Source organism: Balaenoptera borealis, assembly GCF_965194805.1.
Source record: "Balaenoptera borealis genome assembly, chromosome: 14".
Classification (NCBI taxonomy): domain Eukaryota; kingdom Metazoa; phylum Chordata; class Mammalia; order Artiodactyla; family Balaenopteridae; genus Balaenoptera; species Balaenoptera borealis.
Window position 1 is genome coordinate 82,044,955 of NC_138875.1, and position 17,122 is coordinate 82,062,076.

The 17,122-nt window shown below is 43.8% G+C and overlaps 1 protein-coding gene across 5 annotated transcripts in view; it reads right to left on the reverse strand.

The window, feature by feature from the left end:
* CIT (citron rho-interacting serine/threonine kinase) overlaps positions 1 to 16,747 on the reverse strand; it is a 168,422-nt gene extending 151,675 nt beyond the window's left edge. For 4 of the 5 annotated variants that reach the window (XM_082355799.1, XM_082355798.1, XM_082355797.1 and 1 more), the window contains exons 1-4: positions 16,647 to 16,747; positions 15,496 to 15,598; positions 9,946 to 10,087; positions 628 to 803 (exon numbers count right to left, since the gene is read on the reverse strand). In XM_082355799.1, coding sequence (XP_082211925.1) covers positions 628 to 803; positions 9,946 to 10,087; positions 15,496 to 15,591 — 414 coding nt within the window. In that variant the 5' untranslated portion in view covers positions 15,592 to 15,598; positions 16,647 to 16,747. The remainder of the gene's footprint in view (positions 1 to 627; positions 804 to 9,945; positions 10,088 to 15,495; positions 15,599 to 16,646) is intronic. The other variant, XM_082355800.1, reaches the window with a different exon arrangement.
* Positions 16,748 to 17,122: the final 375 nt, after the last annotated feature.

A 17,122-nucleotide genomic window follows, 5' to 3' on the forward strand; every position in this document is an offset into this window, starting at 1 on the left:
CATTATCAGACACATGATGTGCACTTGAACATGGGTAACTAATAAATTACTCTCTGAACACCAAGGCTGATGGCCACCTCTCTAGAAACGAGGCAAATGAATCAATACTGTCTGGAAGCAGTAACCTTGTTTAAAAGAGAAAAACACCACAACAGGAAAGATAACTTCTCACCTGCTCTCCAACCAGCAACTCCCTAGCCATAGAACAATTTAATTTCTTCAGAGGTCTGTTTTAAAATCAAATACACATGCCCACAACACAAATATATAAGATGTGTACGAAAGCAAAGGCTATCTGACTCACCCCATGACATGCACATCTCTGAATCCCCAAGGGATGGTCATGAAAGATCATCTCCAATTCATTAGTGAAAAGGCCAAGTTGGTTCTGAATAATATGCAACTATAAAAACATGATCAAGCAACTCAGGGGAGCTTGTCAGTCTTCAAAATTAGTCAGTGTCAGCTCGAGAGTGTTCAGACCTTCCTGGCTGTGCCACCATAATTAACTAGAGACGCAGAGGAAAACTGGCTCCATCCCAGATGCCAATTCAGCAGATTCTCATCTCTGCAATGAACATGCTGGTACAGAAAGGGGGAAAAGGCTGTGATGTTAAACGCTCCTACCTGCTCCTGGGCCAACAAAGCCTTCTTCTTCATGACTTTCATGGCGTAGATGTCCCCGGTCGCTTTCTCTCTGACCACCTGCACTTCGGCAAAGTTACCGCAACCTACGACACTTCTCACTTCAAAGTCCTTTGCTGAAGGCTGGAGCTCCTGCAACTCAGCTATGATGTCAGAATCTGCAAAAGACGGAAGAGCGACTCCTGATCCATAAGGTGCTTCAAATACGCGCATCTTTATGAAAGCGAAAAGAAAGGAAGAAAGAAGGAAGTGTTGCTATGTCTTCCCTAGCTGTCAGAAGACACTTAGTCACTTTCTCGTCGTCGTGAATAATTATAAAATCAGCACAAAAGTGTTTTCCTATGTTAAGTTAAAATTAAGGGCTCCAGAAATTCCAAAGCACAGTTTCCATGGCAGCTATGATTTGAATCCTGTAGACGTAGAAAATAGGGGAAAGAAAACGGAAATCACGCTTTTCTTCCTCCTCTCTGGAGGCTGCAGGGCAGTGTGTGGTCAAAAGTGCTTATCAGCATTTAGATCAGTTTATAATGGGACGTAAGCAACGTGATCCCCATGTCAGTCGACTTTGGAGTTGACTTCCAGATCATTCCATTCTGACTACACGTGTCCTGCTCAGTTTTATCCCACTAGCCCAAGTCTTATCTCCCTTAGATCGTGTCAGTAAATACCCTCCTGGCCTTAATATGCAGCAGTGCTACCAAAGGAAAAAAAAAAAAAAAAAAAAGCCTGAGCCCAAGGAACCAAACAGAGCCCTGACCTTGGTTCTGCAGAGCTGACGTGTCACACACCTGGATGGGTTTGCAACTATCTTTTTTCTTCGATATAGTCTATTCCTTCTCCGAGTGCAATCTCTCTGTCGGTGTCTTCATCTGCCCTGACTGCTTCAACAAAACACCACAGACCCATGGGCAAAGCGGCTTAAACAACAGGCATGTATTTCTCAAAGTTCTGGTGGCTGAGAAGGCCAGCAGACTGAGATCCTGGAGAGAACCTGCTTCCTGACTGATGGACAGGCACCTTCTCCCTGTGTCCTCATGTGGCAGAAAGAAAGGGAGCCCTCGTCCCTCTTCCTCTTCTTCCAGGGACACTAATTCCATCATGGGGGACCACCTTTATGAATTCATCTAAACCTAATTATCTCCCAAAGCCTCCACATGCTGGGGGATAGAGCCTTAACATATGAATTTGGGGAATTGGAGGAGGGGGCGGAACAGTGAGAGATTCTCAGTGTTTAAAGTATGGACTAAACGGGTGGCAGATTTGGAATCTAACACATATTTATTAACAGCACTAAGTTGGGGCATCGCTGGATTTGCAACAACTCTAATGGTCTAAAGAATAGAGTGGAACGTAATTATTAGAGAAATGCAAGTCAAAACTACAATGAGGTACCACCTCACACCAGTCAGAACTGCCATCATTAAAAAGTCTACAAATAATAACTGCTGGAGAGGGTGTGGAGAAAAGGGAACCCTCTTGCACTGTTGGTGGGAATGTAAATTGGTGCAGCCACTATGGAGAACAGTATGGAGGTTCCTCAGAAAAACTAAAAATAGAGCTACCATATGATCCAGCAATCCCACTCCTGGGCATATACCCAGACAAAACAATTCGAAAGGATACATGCATCCCTATTTTCATAGCAGCACTATTTACAATAGCCGAGACACGGAAACAACCTAAATGTCCATCAACAGATGAATGGATAAAGAAGATGTGGTTTATATATATACAATGGAATACTACTTAGCCATAAGAAAGAATTAACTAATAAGAACCTGCTGTATAGCACAGGGAACTCTACTCAATACTCTGTAATGGCCTATATGGGAAAAGAATCTAAAAAAAAAAAAAAAAATAGTGTATATATATATATATATATATATATATATATATATGTGTACGTATAACTGATCCACTTTGCTGTATACCTGAAACTAACAACGCTGTAAATCAACTATACTCCAATAAAAAATTTTTTTAAAAGAATGAAATAATACCATTTGCAGCAACATGGATGGACCTAGAGATTATCATATTAAGTGAAGTAAGTCAGAAAGAGAAAGACAGATACCATATGATATCACTTATATGTGGAATCTAAAATACGATACAGGGCTTCCCTGGTGGCGCAGTGGTTGAGAGTCTGCCTGCTAATGCAGAGGACACGGGTTCGAGCCCTGGTGTGGGAAGATCCCACGTGCCGCGGAGCAACTAGGCCCGTGAGCCACAACTACTGAGCCTGCGCGTCTGGAGCCTGCGCTCCGCAGCAAGAGAGGCCGCAACAGTGAGAGGCCCGCGCACCGCGATGAAGAGTGGCCCCCGCTCGCCGCAACTAGAGAAAGCCCTCACACAGAAACGAAGACCCAACACAGCCAAAAATAAATAAATAAATAAATAAATAAATAAATAAATAAATAAATAAATAAAATACTATACAAATGAACATATCTACGAAACAGAAACAGACTCAAAGACATACAGAACAGACCTGTGGTTGCCAAGGGGGAGGAGGGGTGGGAGAGGGAAGGATTGGGAGTTTGGGATTAGCAGATGCAAACTAGTATATACAGGATGGATAAACAACAAGGTCCTACTGTATAGCCCAGGGAACTATATTCAATATCCTGTGATAAATCATAATAGAAAAGAATATGAAAAGGAATATATATACATATAACTGAATCAGTTTGCTGTACAGCAGAAATTAACAACATTGTAAATCAACTATACTTCAATAAAATATTAAAAAAAAGAATAGAGCGGAACAGTTATGACTGATCAAATCCTTCAATCCTGATATAGGGAAACTGCGTCATATAGAGGGTTACACTCCCAAGCAAGACAAGAGAAACATGTAATCAAAATTATCCTGGAGAATCCCTCAGAAAGGTGCCATGGTGAAGACCAAGGGACTCTTGAAATCCCACGGGTACACTGGAGTGACCCTCATGTCTGTGGGTGGGCACCAGAAAAAGCTGGGAGCCACACTCTAGAGTTACACTCACTCAGAGAGTTGTTCACACAGTGAAAGGGACAGAATCCAACAAAGGAAAAAGCCATTTCGTAACCACAGTCACTTGGCAACATATTAAGGAATTAGCCAGATGCAGTTTTAATTGCTGTTACCCACTCCCTTTCTTTGTTGCGTGGCTGGAGTTGAATTCACTTGGCTCAAAGGCTCATACGATGAACATCACTGCACTAAACACATCTCTTACTTCAACAGTCATCCTAAACACACCTTCTTTTGGCCCCTTGAGTAATCAGGCAAGAGGGGTGGGTGGATCCACACGAATTCATCGTGACCGTGGGAAAACAAAAAAATAAAGGAAGAGCGCTTTCAGGGAGAATTCCATGCAGAAGCAAAATTGAAAGCTGCACGATATTTTTCCTTTTGCCCTGACATCACTGTGCCAAGCCCAGCCTTTCTGCCCTGCCCTCTTCCAAGTTTCTTTCAGATCTAGTACTTGAGCTTTGAATTATTAATTCCCCAAATATGCTGGCTTGAACCTGATTTCATCACTGCTCGCACACAAGGCCAGGCTCTCCTGATTCTGTTAGGCCTTGGGCCCCCATGTTGCTTACAGCATTGTCCAACTTAATAACTCTGGGTCTGTCACTGGCAACCACCAGGCATCTCAATCACCCAGGGAGACAAAACTGCTTGCAGGCAACACCATCACGATGCTCTCGGAATTCTGAGAAACCATTCCACATCGCAATCTTGTTATCCAAAGGCTTTTAGATTTTTTTTTTCCAGTTTAAAAAATCTTGTTACAAGTTGGACTTAAATTATACATCAATTACGGATTGCTCACTGGACAATGAAAGAACATATCAGAAGTCAGTTTTCACCAGTGGACTTTCATCTGCATTGGTTTCCATCTAAATGTCCAGAAGGTCATCTCTGCTTTCGTCACTCTCCACTGTCAGCTGCCGGGTCCACCACTTCTTAACCTCGGAACCACAGGAAGCTGTATCCGTCATGGGGTTCATTTTGCACACGACCGATTTCACTGTGATCCGCCCTCCAAATGTGTAAGTTGACCAAAGACACCAAGTGGCTTATTGGTTTTGGTGCCGAGGGTAGGGGCCATTGCCCAAACTTCCTCTGGGGCTTCCTGGCCTCTGCCGTGTCCTGCCAACTCCCTCCCCTGTCCGACAGGGTCAGGCTTTTGGATTTTTTTTTTTTTTTTAATTTTTAATTTTTTTTTTAATGCTATTCTTGTCTGCTTACATTTTTTTTTTTTTTTTATGTATGTATGTATGTATGTATGGCTGTGTTGGGTCTTCGTTTCTGTGCGAGGGCTTTCTCTAGTTGTGGCAAGTGGGGGCCACTCTTCATCGCGGTGCGCGGGCCTCTCACTATCGCGGGCCCCTCCTTGCCGAGCACAGGCTCCAGATGCGCAGGCTCAGTGATTGTGGCTCACGGGCCCAGTTGCTCCGCGGCATGTGGGATCTTCCCAGACCAGGGCTCGAACCCGCGTCCCCTGCATTGGCAGGCAGATTCTCAACCACTGCGCCACCAGGGAAGCCCAGGCTTTTGGATTATTAAGGTGAAGGGGTGAGATGCTAAACTCATGTCTATGACTGTGGAAAAATAACCCTTTGCAACTTCTCTCCCCACCAGCAACTTCTGTGACTTCAAAACCACAGCGAGGGGCTTCCCTGGTGGCGCAGTGGTTGAGAGTCTGCCTGCCAATGCAGGGGACACGGGTTCGAGCCCAGGTCTGGGAAGATCCCACATGCAGCGGTGCGGCTGGGCTCGTGAGCCACAATTACTGAGCCTGCGCGTCTGGAGCCTGTGCTCTGCAACAGGAGGGGCCGCGATAGTGAGAGGCCCGCGCACCGCGATGAGGAGTGGTCCCCACTTGCCACAACTGGAGAAAGCCCTCGCACAGAAACGAAGACCCAACACAGCCATAAATAAATAAATAAATAAAATTTAAAAAAAAAAAAAAAAACACAGCGACCCTTCATCCCTGCCCACTCTGAGCCCAGAGCAGACTGAACATTGAGGGGAGGTAAAGACCCAAAGCATGGAATGAAAATGTAGTCAAAGAAGGACCTTGTCAGATATATATTTGGACCCAGGAGGCAAAAGCCACCACAGATGACTGTACTGCTTCCGTTTTTGAAACTCAGTATTGCGACACTTCAATCTCTAGGAATTCAACCTTCACAGAAATGCTCCAAAGACATACATATCAAGATACTTATGATGAGCACTGCTTGTTACAGAAAAAAAATCAGAAACAACCTAGAGGTCCGTTAGTAGGAAAGGGGAAACAGCTTAAGAGTCCACCCACATAAAAGAATATTAGGCACATGTTTAAAAGGATTCAGTAGCTCGACCTCCACTGGAGTCTATGTTCTTCAAGAACAAGGATTTTTTTCTGTTTTGATCACTACTGTAAACCCAGTACCCAAAACAGAACCTGGCACATAGCGAGTGCTCCATAAATACCTGTCGAGTAAATATTTTGCTAGGTGAGCAAACCTAGTGGCAAAAGCATTATAAAGATATGAGCCATTTTGCATAAAATTAAACCACAGTAATGTTAGAACATGCATGGAAAAGGGTTCACTGCTCAAGCTAGTGGATTGGTATGCAGGGGCTCATGACACTCGTCTCTTCACCTTTAGGTATGTTCGAACATTTCATAATAAATATTTTATAAGGACAAAAGAAAAACTGCAGTACTATGCACCAAATCGTTAACAGTGGTTATCTTAGGAAAGATTTTGAGGGATTTTCTCCCATTCTGACCTTTTATATTTAACTTTGTATTTTTAAAAAATTTTTATTGAAATATAGTTAATTTACAATGTTGTGTTAGTTTCAGGTGTACAGCAAAGTGACTACTATACATATATAAATATTCTTTTTTAGATTCTTTTCCATTATACGTTATTACAAGATATTGAATATAGTTCCCTGTGCTATACAGTAGGTCCTTGTTAGTTACCTATTTTATATATAGCAGTGTGTATACGTTAATCTCGAACTCCTAATTTATCCCTCCCCCCTCCTTCGGTAACCATAAATTTATTTTCTATGTCTGCAAGTCTATTTCTGCTTTGTAAGTAAGTTCATTTGTATCATTTTTTTTAGATTCCACATGTAAGTGATATCATATGATATTTGTCTTTCTCTGTCATACTTCACTTAGTATGATAATCTCTAGGTCCATCCATGTTGCTGCAAATAATTACTTTGTATCATGTTTGCAATTAGGGGGAAAAAAAACTTCTTAAAGTTACATTTTGCCCAAAGTACTAAGGTTGTGAACTTATGCTTGCCTGCAGCGAATGGAGTTAAAAGAGGGTAGAATGTCAGCTACTGTCAGATCACCAAGAACAGCCCAACTTTAACCATTATCAACACTTTGTCTGCATGTTTTAATATCACACTTGTTTATTTTTTACACAAAATATGTGATATACTACTTAAGATTTTGCTACTTATTCTGTTCATCAGCAATAGTCGGTCAACCAATATTTATTAAAACCTTCTGTGAACCAGACACTGTTTGAGGCACTGGGGCTAGAATAACAAGAAACAAAAAGCCTTTCCCTGGTTCCCAGATGCCAGCTCCCTGCCCTCTCTTGGCCCAAGCTAGGGGCACTGCTTCAGGGCTGTATTATTCTGTCTCACTTCCTCCAACTGTCCCTGAAGAAAATCTCCATCTCTATGGCAAGACTCGAGAAACTTATGCAATAAGAGCTGTTGGACCCTTCTTCCCATGGAGAAATGAAGCTTACATTCCAAAACAGAAAATCAAAGGGGGGAAAAAAAGCATACTAATGCAATCACCCTTTTCCAGTCATAGACTCTCAACCATACTCTCCAGGAAGCCTCTTTAAAAATATGAAACAGCTCCCTGGAAGAGGATTCTATTACAAAAATCTATGTTTCACTACGTCTAGTCCCCTGATTACTGAATGAGTCTAGAAGATCCACTGCTTTAAAGGAACCGGAGGGCAATCTCAAGACTAAAGAAGGTGTATGTTGATAGCTCAGTAAATTAGTCTGTCACATAATTCCCCTTCCCCTCCCACTCCTTATTTGAGAATTTAAATATTCCACAAAATAAGGTGGGAGCTTATTCAAGCAAATACAGAATCATGAACAAATATGCCAAGTACATTTTCAAGTTAAAGGTACACAATATATTAGACGTTGAGGTTTATGGTTATCATTATTGGGTAACATTTATTGATTGTTTCTACGTGCCAGGCAACATGATAAGCCTGGACTGTGCACTAACTCATTCAATCCCTATTTATGAGATAATGCGTTTTCCCCTATTTTGCAGATGAGGGCACTGAGAACAGACAGGGTACCGACGGTCACTTAGTAAACATACATTGGTTTAATCCACTCAAAACTTCCAGGTCCTTTGGGCAATGTATATCCCCCTTTCCATGAGGTCCTGGTGATCACAGTGTCCTGGACCCCTGGGCACCTAGATGAGGCCAATCACAGTACTTCACACCCTGGCCCAGTGTCTGGTCAAGGGGTGGGCAAGTGACCCAACGCACAGCCAATGAGAATCTTCCCTGGGATTGCATGAACATAGACAGCGGAAGATACACGTAGTTCCCCGGCACATGGAATCTGTGGGGCCCTATGCCTCACTGCAAACAGTGGAATGCAGCCAAAGAGATTCTACGTCCCTTCCAGGCCTGAGCCCAAAAAAGGCCTGGCAGCTTCCACTTTTGTGCTTTTGGAAACCCTGAGTTGCCATGGAGGAGGTCTAGACATCTCTGCTAGAGTGTAGGCCAGGGGTCAGCAGCTTTTTCTTAAAAGGCCAGACGGTAAATATTTTAGGCTTTGTAGGCCATATGGTCACGCCTACTCAAATGCCTTGTGACATGACAGCAGCCCTAGGGAACAGGCGTGGCTGTATTCCAGCAGAACTTTGTTTACAAAGCAGGCATCCCAGGCTGTAGTTGGCCAACCCTTCATGGAGAGACCACACAGAAGAGCCGTATGGAGAGGAAGAGGCCCTGAGATTTCACGGCGAGAGAGAAAGGCCCGCTAGCCCCAGAGTCCCGGGTGGTGGGGGCTGTCCCGTGCACTGTAGGGTGTTTAGCAGGATCTCCGGGCTCCACTCATTAGCTGCCATGAGCCCCCTCCCTGCCAGCTGTGACAACCAAAACTGTCTCCAGATACTGCCAAATGTCCCTGGGAGGCAAAATCACCGCTGGTGGAAAAACACTGGGGTCACGTGAAAAAATACGAAACTGGGGAACCAGCAGTCAACTTCCCCACCACATGGAAGTCAAGGAGAGTCAAGAACAGGGTACATTTGTGGACTTCCCTGGTGGTCCAGTGGCTAAGACTCCACGCTACCAATGTAGGGGCCCCAAGTTCGATCCCTGGTCAGGGGAACTAGATCTCACATGCCGCATCTAAGACCCAGTGCAGCCAAATAAATAAATAAGTATTTTTAAATAAGTAAATAAAACACAACAACAAGGTGTGGGCAGGGCTGACTCATGACTTTCATAGTCCCTAGGCACTTTTGCCTTCGTCAGCCCCTTGCTCCATAAAAAAAATATATTTTTTTTATATAAGTATATATATTTTTTATGACCGCATTGGTATAAAGATGAATATAATCCAGATTCATTATACATTATTAGCATACCCGTATTTTTCTTATGATTTTAAAATAAATTAAGTTAAACTAATTACAATAAATTCAATTTATTAAAATTAAATACTGTGGGCGCTAAGCACTGTGCTTATAATGCCTAATGAATAATCAGCTTTGAGTGAGTGTAAAGATGAAGCCAGAGGACGTTATTTAAGTCCTTGGAACCAGCCATGCCTAAAATTTGACCCATCCCTGGACTATCAGTTTCATGAGCCAAAAAAAATTCACTTTTTGGGATAAACAACAAAGTCCAACTGCATAGCACAGGGAACTATATTCAATATTCTGTGATAAACCATAATGAAAAACAATATATATAACTGAATCACTTTGCTGTACAGCAGAAATCAACACAATGTTGTACATCAACTATACTTCAATGAAATAAAAAAATTTTTTTAATTCACTTTTTGGCCTAAGCTAGTTTGAGTTGAGTTTCTGTCACTTGCAACCAAGAGACCTGACTTATCCGGTCTCCCAGAGACAGAAGGTGGACGCTGACCTTGAAGGTGAGTCCGTCTAAAGCAGAGCTCCCACCCACTCCCACCGACCACAAACGCATCCCGCCTCTGGCATCCTTCTAGCTCTCTCTAAGCAGGACAGCTTTCGGGAAAAAGTTCCCCACACTTACACTTCTGGACAAAGTTGCTCACGTGCTTAATCTTCATCAGAGCAGGCTGACTGCATTCTTTAAAGAGAACAAAGAGGGCATCTAATATCCCTTCCCGGGAAAGAGGAGACATCTGCTGTTGAGTCATGAAGGGTGGTTTCCCCTAAAAACAGCAAACAGCAGATGGAGACACTGTCAATAATGAAAAGCTTTGATCAATAACATCCACGCAGAGTAAATTGCAAGCCACCAACTCGACTAACTGCTCATGACACACACTAACAACATAATTCAGTGGCCTCCTTCTTTAAAGCAACATCCACTGACGGTCATTAAGTTATCACTTGTACATTCCATCACCGTGGGCTTCTTCCTCCAGCACCTCGGGAGAAAACCTTCACCAGCATGCCAAGAATAAGAAAAGGTCCTTCTTTCTTAATGGTCTGAGGCTCGTGTCGACATTTACTCTGAACCCTGCTGGTCCTGTCACATCTCCATGTCTCTGCACTAGGACACAATGATTGCCTCTTCCTCCCTGTGTTCCCAGAGGTTTGCTGACATAACTTCAGTTTAATTCACTTGAACAATCTAGGGTCGTGTAAATGGAGTGACTGCACTAAAGCTGAATTTATTCACGATCTCGAGCAACAGCTGCAAACTGGCAAACTGCATCTAGCCCACAGACATGTTTTGTTTGGCCTGTGGTATTTAAAATAATTTGAGTTATCTGCCAATATTGAAAAATCAGGAGATTTCACACCAAAAAAAAAAGGGGGAGCGGAGGATTTCTGGCTTCTCGTGAGACCCCCGCAGATCTGGCAACAATGCCCCACATTCCTGCCTGGGAATGCTGAGCTGCAGCTGAGGAGCGCTGCCCCTCTGGGTAGTGGATGTGGTCTGCATTTCACTGCAGACCTGACTCGCAGCTCTTCCATCTGGCTCACTTGACTCCTTTACACTGCCTGGCCCCCAAAGACGTGAGTTTGCACCCCCTGGTCTAGAGCAATGAATCCCATGTGCCAAGCTGTGGATGGTGTGCAGGTCTCTCTGCAAAGCTGGCCACCAACAGTTCCTCTAACTCTGAAGGCACTTGCCACTGCACCCGCCAAGAGTCGGAAACGATCTCCTCTCCCCGTGAATCTGTGCCATCGCCATGACTCACGTCAACCAACAGAACATGACGTAAGGGATCATGTGCCAGTTCAAGGTGGAGCCCTTAAGAAGTCTGGCAGCTTCTACTTTTGCTTTTTTGGGGAAGCCATCCACCAAGTCAAGAAGCTTGGGCTAGACCAGGGGTCAGCCAAATCTGGCCCACTGCCTGTTTTTATAAATAAAGCTTTACTGGAACACAGCCATGCCTATTCATTTACACATCGCCTATGGCTGCGTCTATGCTACAATGACAGCGTTGACTAGTTGCAGCAGAGACCGTAAGGCCCATGACATCTAAAATACTTATTATCCACAGAAAAAAATTACAAGCCCCAGGTTAGACTGACTGAATAATGAAAGACCTTTGGAGAAGAGAGGTCAGTGGAAGAACCCTGAGGCTCCCCAGCCAGCAGCTGGCACCCAAATATTCCAGTCCCAGCCAAGCTCCCAACTCAATACAGCCCCGTGAGTGACCCCAGCAGAAGAACCACCTAGTTGAATGCAGCCAACCCACAGAATCATAAGACAAAATAAATCACTGTTGTTTTAAACTTTGTGAGTGGTTTGTTACACAGCAATAGATAACAGAAACAGACTGGCTACATCTGAATCACTTGGAGAACTGGAGCACTTAAAAAACAAACAAAAACTAGATTCTCAGGTTCCACCCCAACCTACTGAATTCGAATTTCCCAGTTTGTAGCTTAGGATATGTTTTAGTAACAAGTCCTCCCTAGAGAGTCAGACCTCAGCCAGGTTTGTGAAGCACTGGGTCACAAAAGGCCACACTTCTGTCACTTCAGAGTTCTGCCACTAACTGGGAAACTAAGATTCTTTGTTTCTTCTGTTCCTTAATGAGTTTAAGCAGCTGTTCCCAAATACAGTACTGAGTCTTAACAAAGTTTTCAAGTCTGCCATGAAATGAGAAAAGATGAACACCGCATGATGACTCTTTTATAAAGCTACGTGTATTCAAATTGTAAAACGGTCCTTTATTCTGCAACGATGTCCTTCCTCTCGTGGTATTTCTTAAAATGTCCTTTCTTTATGAAATAAAAGGACCAGAAGATGATATGATTTTCTTTTTTCTGTGTGTTTTTTACATTCCTTACTTGGCAAAATAGAAAGTTGGCAAACCTAGGTCAGCCCAGCAAATTTGTAAAATTTTGCTGGCTCGAAAATCTAAAAGTCTGCCAACCACTGACCTAGAACCTGTGGGGAAGTTCTGTTAAGTAGAAACTGAGACCCTGTCTAAAGTACTTACCTAAATGGAAAACAAAACCACTACTCTCTATCCAAACCTCATTAAAAGGGCACTGGGATAGGGATAGAGTAGGATAATTAAATAGTTTAGAAATCCCACTAGGGGATTAAGGACAGAGAGGGAATTTTAAGGGAGTCTGGAAGACTGTTATAAGCTAATGACCACTCAAGAAAAGAATCCAGTAACCTAGCAACAATCTATACTACCTTGAAGGAAGACCAGGTGCATCCAAGTACCAAGCACACTAAAGCCACAAGTCCTGATAGCTAAAACACAAGACAACAGATATGGGGTCTGAATCTTTTTACACGAAGTCAGGAAGTTAATGGTCCTTGAAGAGTAGCATTTCTGCATGTAGCCAAGACAGAAATATAGGTGAAAGGAGAAAGAAACTAGATGAAAGGGGACATTATATTGAAACCTGAGATGAATTACCATATTTTAGTATATGTTACCACTCTCCTGCTAATATACATGATTTAAATAGCACCATGACAGTCCCGGTTAGACCATATAGGGTCAAAGGAGGAACTAATGATGTAAGCCTTGATGTCTGCCCAAAAATGAGAAAAAAGGTGGTCTTCTCCCCTCCCCACTTTTTCTTTGACTATAAAAATGTAGCCCCCCTCTTTGTTCTCGGGGTTGCATTCCCTTGCTGGCTGTTTGTATCTCTCACAAGCATCCTATGTTAAGAAACTCACTCTTTGCCTTTCTGTGCTGAGACAAGAGAACCAGAGTTTCAGTAAGTCCTGACACCAGGTGAGTGGTTTCAATTAAAAGACGGTGGGCTCGGGCTTCCCTGGTGGCGCAGTGGTTGAGAATCTGCCTGCCAATGCAGGGCACACGGGTTCGAGCCCTGGTCTGGGAAGATCCCACATGCCGTGGAGCAACTAGGCCCGTGAGCCACAATTACTGAGCCTGCGCGTCTGGAGCCTGTGCTCCGCAACAAGAGAGGCCGCGATAATGAGAGGCCCGCGCACCGCGATTAAGAGTGGCCCCCACTTGCCACAACTAGAGAAAGCCCTGGCACAGAAACAAAGACCCAACACAGCCATAAATAAATTAATTAATTAATTAAAAAAAAAAAAAAGACGGTGGGCTCAAGTCCCCTCCTAAATCAGGGATCGTGGGTTCAAGTCCAACCTGAGTTTTGGCTGGGTTCAAGTCCCATCCAAGAAGGAATGCAGTTTCAGCTGGAAGGGGGAAAAACAGTATCCTTACCTGTTTATATTAAGGCAAATGTTAGGGTTATGCTACACTTGCAAATAACAGCTTTCCTGGGGGCGGGGTGGAACTCATTAGTTTAAAAAAAAGATGAATTAGGGATTTATCCACAATCCGTGCTGTTATAATGACATTTAAGTACAAGACACACTTAATAAACTCTGACATACGCTGGCGGTATTGCCCAGCAGTTACATACCCACAGACCAAAAATTGGGCGTGGCTTTGCCATTTACAAGCTGTGTGATTCTGGGCAAGTCTTTGTCTCCCTCCACATCTGCACATGATAAGCCCTTAATAAATTCTGTGATAAGTTGGAAGCTTTGGAGTAAAACGATAAAGGGGCTAAAAACTGGTAGCACTCAGTCAGCTGAGGTTAAAAATAGACTATTCATTAGTGAAAAATATCTCATGACTTAAATGGTGACGGGGATGGTCCCACCTACACTTTCAATCTGTCCCCATTCTGATCTGTTTGAACATTCCCCAATACCAATATCTTGGGAAAAATGTCAAGATCATATTAGTGTTGAAACTAATGTAACATTGTAAAATACTATTACATTTAAACCAGTATAGTTGGTTTAAATGTAATAGTATTACTATTAAATACTATTAAATTTAATAGTATTACTATTAAATTACTATTAAATAGTATTACTATTTATCATCATACAGGTATCATACAAAAATGCCTTCTTAAATATAACTACTGCTATGTGAACAAAAATTTATTATTACTGGGCTTCCCTGGTGGCGCAGTGGTTAAGAATCCACCTGCCAATGCAGGGGACACGGAGTCCGAGCCCTGGTCCAGGAAGATCCCACATGCCGTGGAGCAACTAAGCCCGTGCACCACAGCTACTGAGCCCGCACGCCTAGAGCCCGTGCTCCGCAACAAGAGAAGCCACTGCAATGAGAAGCCTGCACACCGCAACGAAGAGTAGCCCCCGCTCTCCACAACTAGAGAAAAGCCCACACGCAGCAACAAAGACCCAACGCAGCCAAAAATTTAATAAATTTAAAATAAAAAGCCTATGAGAGCATGTATTAATTGGAAAGAAAAAGATCAGGAAAGACTGCTAAAAAAAAATTTATTATTACTGTCACTAATACTACTTCTACACTTATTATTAATAATAGTTACCCTTTATAAAGGGCTTACCAAGAGCTGGGCAAGAAACTAAGTACTTTACATGGATTATCTCATTTAATCCTCACAACTCTGTAAATTAGGTGTTATAACCTCTATTATAAAGAACGGAAAATGGATTCAGAGAAGGCAACTGACTCGCCCAAGGTAACACAGCTAACAAGTACTAGGGCCAGGATTCAAACCTAAATCTTCACCACTATCTGTATTGTCCCTTTGACTTAAGAATACATAAGTCAAACAAGGATTTCTACATCAACGGTGTTCCACCTACATCAGAAACAAAAGAATTAGAAATCTACGTGGAAAAAAAATCTGACAACATTAAGTTTTAATCCTTTGGGGTGATGTAAATGTTCTGTATCTTGAGAGGAAAGGGGGTTTCACAGGTGTGGTATTTATCAAAACTGTTTTTTTTTAATCTAAACCATAAACATGCCTTGAATGAAAAAGATTTCTATATTTCTATAGGACTACAAGTATAGAAATTTCGGTCAGAAGAGTGTCTTTGTTCAATTACTTTTCTTTAATAAAAGGACAAACTTTAGTACAGAAGTGTAAAGTGTGTGAAGTCATAAAAAAGGTCTTCCTTCCTGGGCAAGTTCAGCTACCCACTCCTGTCTGCAAAATGGCTCCTTTCCAAAACTATCAGCGCATATGAAACACCAAAGGGCATTTTCTCCTGGATTAGCCTCAGTCCTATATCAAAAGCAAAGGTAACAAAGAGGTTCCAAGGAAACACACAGAGGTGAGCAAAGCTGGCAAGCCAGTCTGTTACCTGGAAGAAAAGATTCAACCTGGAGGCCCGGCTGGCAATGGATTCAGCAGCACCAGCGTCCGGCAGATTCCGTGCTCCATACTTAAACTTCAACATCTCCCCACTGGTGATGAAGGGAGATAGGTTAAATGTGTTCTGCAGATTTGAGCAGGAAGGGCTTGAGAGATCCCGAGCTCCCTCAGGATATCAGGAAAGGGAAGTGAAAATCAGCCACCACTGGGTCTTGGGATGCTCAGTCTGGTGACGGAGATTAAAAATCAGATTTTTATTCAGTGTAACAGGAGTAACACTTATCTGACATACTCTCTTACTTAAAAGTTTGTTTATCTGCCCCCCTTAGAATGTAAGCTCCACCAGGGCAGGGACTTTTATCTTCATATAGTAGGGAAACATATAGCCCGGCACATAAATACTAATAGCTATTGAATAAATCACTGAAAATAAGCAAATTACATAATACAGGTATGTTGAAAGGTTTTAAGCGCCATGGGGTTCAAAAAAAAAAGAAAAGAAAAGAAAAAGAGCAAGATGGGGGAATTGGGGCATGGCAGTGTGTGTATAACAGTGGCGTCAGAGTAACGTCACTGAGAAGGTGACATTTGAACCAAAACCTGAATGGCGTTAAGCAGAAAGCCTTGCTGATATTTGGGGAAAGAAAAGTATCCCGGGTCGAGGGCACAGCCAGAGCTAAGGCTCTGAGGCAGGACCTGGGCTTCTCTAACAATAGCTGGGAGACCAGAGGGGCTGGAACAGGGCGAAAGAAGCAGGAAGTAGGAGTGATGGATGGGTACGAAGAGTATGAAGATACTAAAGCAAATTAAGGTCACACAGATTCTAAGGCGCTGCCAGCCCCCACTAGTAATGCTGACAGGAGGCAGGGCAGAATAAACACAGGACCCCACCAAGCTTGAGAAAGGAACAATTCCTCTGGCCCCAGCATCGCCTGGCCGACCCTTCGGCTCCGGTGGAAATGGGCCAGTGCACCTCCAGCCTAGGAAGACCCTCCCGACCCCCGGAAGCCCTGGGGGCGGAACCGCCGCCCTCCCGGCTCCGAGAGGCAAAGCCGGGCTTGGTGTGGGTGGAGGAGGCCCTTCCCCAGGTCTTGCAGAATTGGGGGGAGAGGAAATTGGGCGTCGGGGGACCAGACTCACGCTCAACCGACCCCGCCAGTCACCGCTCCGCTCCGCCCCAGGCCTCCCGCCGCAGCATTTGAATCCGGGGAACGGCGTGGGCGGGGCCCAGATACGTCTGGACCAATCAGCGTTCCCGCTCCTATGATGGACAGTTGTATCTCAACCAGGCCCTGCCCAAGTCCTTAAAGGGACAGAGGAAGTGAAAGAGATAGCCAATCCAATTGTTTCTTCCTTTGACTCGTGGCCAATGGGAAACGGGGAGGGCAAACCCGGCAGGGCAGGTCTTGGAAGTTTGAAATTGGCGGTTAAGCCTAAGGATGCAATTTTGAGTGCGCGTCTATTTGTGTCTGGGATCTCTGGGGATCTCTGGGGATCTCTGGGATCCCGGGGCCGTGTCCCCTGCTCGCTCTCAGGCCACCTGCGAGGAGGAAGACAGCTAGGCCGCTCTGCCTGGTGGTCTTGTTCCTCAATCCTGCCTAAGGTCGAAGTACTTG